This window comes from Dromiciops gliroides, chromosome 3, assembly GCF_019393635.1.
Source record: "Dromiciops gliroides isolate mDroGli1 chromosome 3, mDroGli1.pri, whole genome shotgun sequence".
In the NCBI taxonomy this organism is placed as follows: domain Eukaryota; kingdom Metazoa; phylum Chordata; class Mammalia; order Microbiotheria; family Microbiotheriidae; genus Dromiciops; species Dromiciops gliroides.
Window position 1 is genome coordinate 658,559,689 of NC_057863.1, and position 4,907 is coordinate 658,564,595.

The 4,907-nt window shown below is 38.1% G+C and overlaps 1 protein-coding gene across 1 annotated transcript in view; it reads right to left on the minus strand.

Annotated features, from left to right (window-relative positions):
• Positions 1–604: 604 nt before the first annotated feature.
• LOC122746591 (zinc finger protein 850-like) overlaps positions 605–4,907 on the minus strand; it is a 125,956-nt gene continuing 121,653 nt past the window's right edge. Inside the window, 1 exon segment of the mRNA XM_043992341.1 lies at positions 605–2,265. Within this exon segment, the coding sequence (XP_043848276.1) occupies positions 869–2,265 (1,397 nt within the window). The 3' untranslated portion in view covers positions 605–868.

A 4,907-nucleotide genomic window follows, 5' to 3' on the forward strand; every position in this document is an offset into this window, starting at 1 on the left:
TATCTATAAAGTGACTGCGTCATTTAAGGAAACTATTGTTTCTTTTTTTTGGAGGGGGTGGGGAGAGGCACTTTTGTTTCTTAATGGGGGGGAGGGGAATGAGAATATTATTACCAGGGGCCCCCTGCTGAGAGAGCATGGGTTGACCTTTCTAAGGTTCACTGTCTTGAAGTTACATCACATCAACATGAGAACACTCTCAACAAATCAGCTTGAAGGAATGTGGAAGGCAGTTGGTTTTATCAGTTGGTGTTTGGAACCTCATGGGGGGGGGGGGGGTTGGTAGAAGGACCAGGTAGGGTGTGAACTCTGATCTCTCCTCTAGGCTAGATAGGTTTTCCTATTTTTCCCATTCTACCAGAGACACTTGTTCCTTCTTTGCTGACCTCTAACATATTTAATACCTAAACTATTAAACTGTTGTCCTAGTTAGCGTTCCTCACACTGGGGACAGGTGACCACACACATTTAGTTTTACCCCTCACGTTCCTTTTCTATGATCTCTTTGGGATACGGACCTAGAAATGGTATTACTGGGTCAAAAGGGTATGCGCAGTCCCATAGCCCTTTGGGCATACAAAACACAAAGTTTTAAAATGGACTTTAAAATACTTTTTACATATAATTGGAGGGGAAATAAAATTCTAAATAAATGATGAAAAAATGAATTCCTTAATTTAGAACAAGCTCTGAATGACAACTGAAGGCATTTTCTAATTCATAACAGTGATAAGATTTCTATAGATTATGAATATTGCCTGATGGTTTTACCACATTTATTATATTCCTAAGATTTCTTCAGTGTGGATTCTCTGATGTGCAGCAAGACACTTGCACTCTCTGTGAAAGTCTTTCCACACTGAAAACATTAAGGTTTCTCTCCAAGGTGGATTCTCTGATGCTTAGCAAGACCAGAGCTCTGTGTGAAAGCCTTTCCACACTGATAACATTCATAAGGTTTCTCTCCAGTGTGGATTCTCTGATGTACAGCAAGACTGGATTTCTGTGTGAAAGCCTTTCTGCACTGATTACATTCATAGGGATTCTCTCCAGTGTGGATTTTCTGATGTGAAGCAAGACTGAATCTCTCTCTGAAAGTCTTTCCACACTGATAACATTCATAAGGTTTCTCTCCAGTGTGGATTCTCTCATGCTTAGCAAGATTGGAGCTCCGTGTGAAAGCCTTTCCACACTGATAACATTTATAAGGTTTCTCTCCAGTGTGGATTCTCTGATGTGCAGCAAGACTGGATCTATGTGTGAAAGCCTTTCCACACTGAATACATTCATAGGGTTTCTCTCCAGTGTGGATTTTCTGATGTGAAGCAAGACTAGATCCACCTGTGAAAGCCTTTCCGCACTGATTACATTCATAAGGTTTCTCTCCAGTGTGGATTCTCTGATGCTTAGTAAGACTGGAGCTCTGAGTGAAAGCCTTTCCACACTCATAACATTCATAAGGTTTCTCTCCAGTGTGGATTCTCTGATGTGCAGCAAGATTGGAGCTCACTTTGAAAGCCTTTCCACACTGATAACATTCATAAGGTTTCTCTCCAGTGTGGATTCTCAGATGTGCAGCAAGACTGGATCCACCTGTGAAAGCCTTTCCGCACTGATTACATTCATAAGGTTTCTCTCCAGTGTGGATTCTCTGATGTGTAGCAAGATGGGAGCTCTCTTTGAAAGCCTTTCCACACTGATAACATTCATAAGGTTTCTCTCCAGTGTGGATTCTCTGATGTGTAGCAAGATGGGAAGTCTGTGTGAAAGTCTTTCCACACTGATCACATTCATAAGGTTTCTCTCCAGTGTGGATTCTCTCATGCTTAGCAAGACTGGAGCTCTTTGTGAAAGTCTTTCCACACTGATAACATTCATAAGGTTTCTCTCCAGTGTGGATTCTCTGATGTGTGGCAAGACTGGAGCTCACTGTGAAAGCCTTTCCACATTGATAGCATTCATAAGGTTTCTCTCCAGTGTGAATCCTCTGATGTGCAGCAAGATGGGAGCTCACTTTGAAAGCCTTTCCACACTGATAACATTTATAAGGTTTCTCTCCAGTGTGGATTCTCACATGTTTAGCAAGACTGGAACTTTCTGGGAAAGTCTTTCCACACTGATAATATTCATAAGGTTTCTCTCCAGTATGGATCATCTCATGCTTAGCAAGACTGGAGCTCTGGGTGAAAGCCTTTCCACACTGATTACATTCATAAGGTTTCTCTCCAGTGTGGATTCTCTGATGTGCAGCAATATGGGAGCTCTCTTTGAAAGCCTTTCCACACTGATTACATTTATAAAACTTTTTTTCAATTTGAATGTTCTGATGCCTAATAAGATCTGAGTTCCAACCAAAGGCCTTTCCACAACAATAAACTGCATATCTTTTCAATCTAGCATGGCAAGGAAGATATGATTGATGGGATGAGGTTGCTTTACATTCATTGTATTCAACAGGTTCCTTTTTAATGTGAATTTTCTGAAAAGTAATGAACTTAGAGTTCAGACTGAAGGCCTGGCCATTTTTGTCACTATTCTGATGTCTAATGAGATTAGAATTCAAATTCAAGGCCATTTCCAGATGATTATCTTTGTTCATTTGCATTTGAAGAGACTTCTCCTGAGCCTTAAAAGGTTCTAGTTGTTGAGGTAACCATTTACTATCTTCACTGTCCTGAACATATTCATTCCATGAAGTCCTCTTACAGTTATTTAAGACTGAAGACTGTATGAGTACCTTTTCAATTTCACCAAACTTGAAGATACTATTACCCACCTTGCATTCAAAGTCACAGATTTCTTTCAAATTGAAGTTACAGGCACCATCACTCTCAAATCTATGCTGGCCAAATTCTTCCACAGAAATGTTCACCTTTGTACCCATCTTATTCACTTCCCACCTGGTCTCTCCACCTGAAGAAAACAATTATGTATTAATAGAAAGATACATACACCTAAATATATGTTCCTTTGTCATGTGACATAATGTAAACTTATTCATATTCTATTTTCCCAGTCAAAATGAAGAATTTTTAATTTAAAAGAGGCAGAATGAGTCTGTGGAAACACTTGCAAGATGGCTTATTTTATTTTGGAAATAGTAAGGTTTTTTTTTTCCCCTCAATTACATATAAAGGTAGCTTTCAAAATTTATTTCCCATACAATTTTGAGTTTCAATTTTTTTCCCTCCCTCCTTTTCCTTCCCCTATCCCAAAATGGCAAGCAATCTAATATAGCTTATACATGTGGAACAATGTATATACATTTCCATATTGTTCATGTTGTGAAAGAAAAAAACAGGCCAAAAGGGAAAAACCACTGTAGTGAAAATTTCAAAGTTGCAGTGTTAGACAAAGAAATGGAAAAGAAAATATGTTTACTGAGAGAGGGATCCTTTCTTACAATTAAGTTGGTCTTAGTTCTAGGACCCAAAGACCCCAAACCTCAGGATTCAGGGATATTTATACACAATGACTCCTCCCACTATTATTATAACCAAAGAGGTACAAATATAGTAAGTATGGAATAGGGAGAAAGAAGCCATCAGATACTAGCATAGTCACTTGCAATTCTACATATTGTTTTAAAATAACACTGTTACTAAGTAACCGGCTCATAACATATGAAAACAGATCCTGGATTGCATCTTTGCCATCTTGGATGTGTCCTCTCTGGCCTATATTTCTCTGACTTTTTTCTTAGCTATCAAGACTTTCCACCATATTGGTTAAGCTTGGCTTTCCAACTTCTCTCCAGCTCTCATTGTTCCCTTATACCTCAGAAGGTACTATTTTTAGTATTTGATCTTTAATCTGACTAGTGGCTAGACCTCTCCACAATTGAAAGTCAGGTAGTTATACCTTTGTTTAAGCTTGCTGAGTAGGAAAGTTAGCATTTCCCTAACCCCTTTCAATATCTATCTTGGTTACTTCATGATCATTTTCTCAAGCTACTAAAGAATATCGAAATCTTTTGAATCACCGTTTGTAGTCTATAAACTGATTCCTACTACTGTTAAATCACTTATATTTAAGGGGTGGGGAAAATCTCACTCACAACCATGAGAAACAAAAAACAGAAAAAAATGTGAAAATAGCATGCCTAGACTCCATTGTTTTTTCTCTGGAGGTGTATAGCGTTTTCCATCATGAGTCCTTTGGAATTGTTTTGGATCATTGCTTTAGTGAGAAGAGCGAAGTCTTTCACAGATGATCACAGCACAATGTTGCTGTTATGGTGTACAAGGTTCTGGTTTTGCTCATTTCACTCAGCATCAGTTCATATAAGTATTTCCGGGTTTTTCTGAAATCTGTCTGCTTGTCATTTCATATAGCACACTATTATTTCATTACATTCCTATACCACAACTTGTTCAGCCATTTCCTGAATGATGGGCATTGCCTCAGTTTCCAATTATTTGGAACCATAAAAAACAAAACTATAAAAATATATATAATATGTAATTTTTGACCAATCTTAATAGTAGTTTATTGTTTTCCAGTTACATGTAAAGACTTTTCAAATTTGTTTTTATAAGATCTTGAATTCCAAATTTTTCTTCATCCCTCTCTCCCCTCCTTCCTCCCCAATATAGAAAGCAATGTGATATAAAGAAAAAACCTCAAAAAAGGAAAACAAACAAACAAAAAGTAGAAACCGTATAGTTCAATTTGCATTCAAATTCTACAGTTCTTGTTTCCGGATGGGGAGAGCATTTTCCATCATGAGTCCTTTCGAACTATCCTGGACCATTGTATTGCTGAGAAAAGTCAAGTCTATCACAGTTGATCAACACACAATGTTGTTGACGCTGTGTACAGTGTTTTCCCAGTTCCTCTCATGTTACTCAGCATCAGTTCGTGTGAGTCCTTCCAGATTTCTCTGAAATCTGCTTGCTCATCATTTC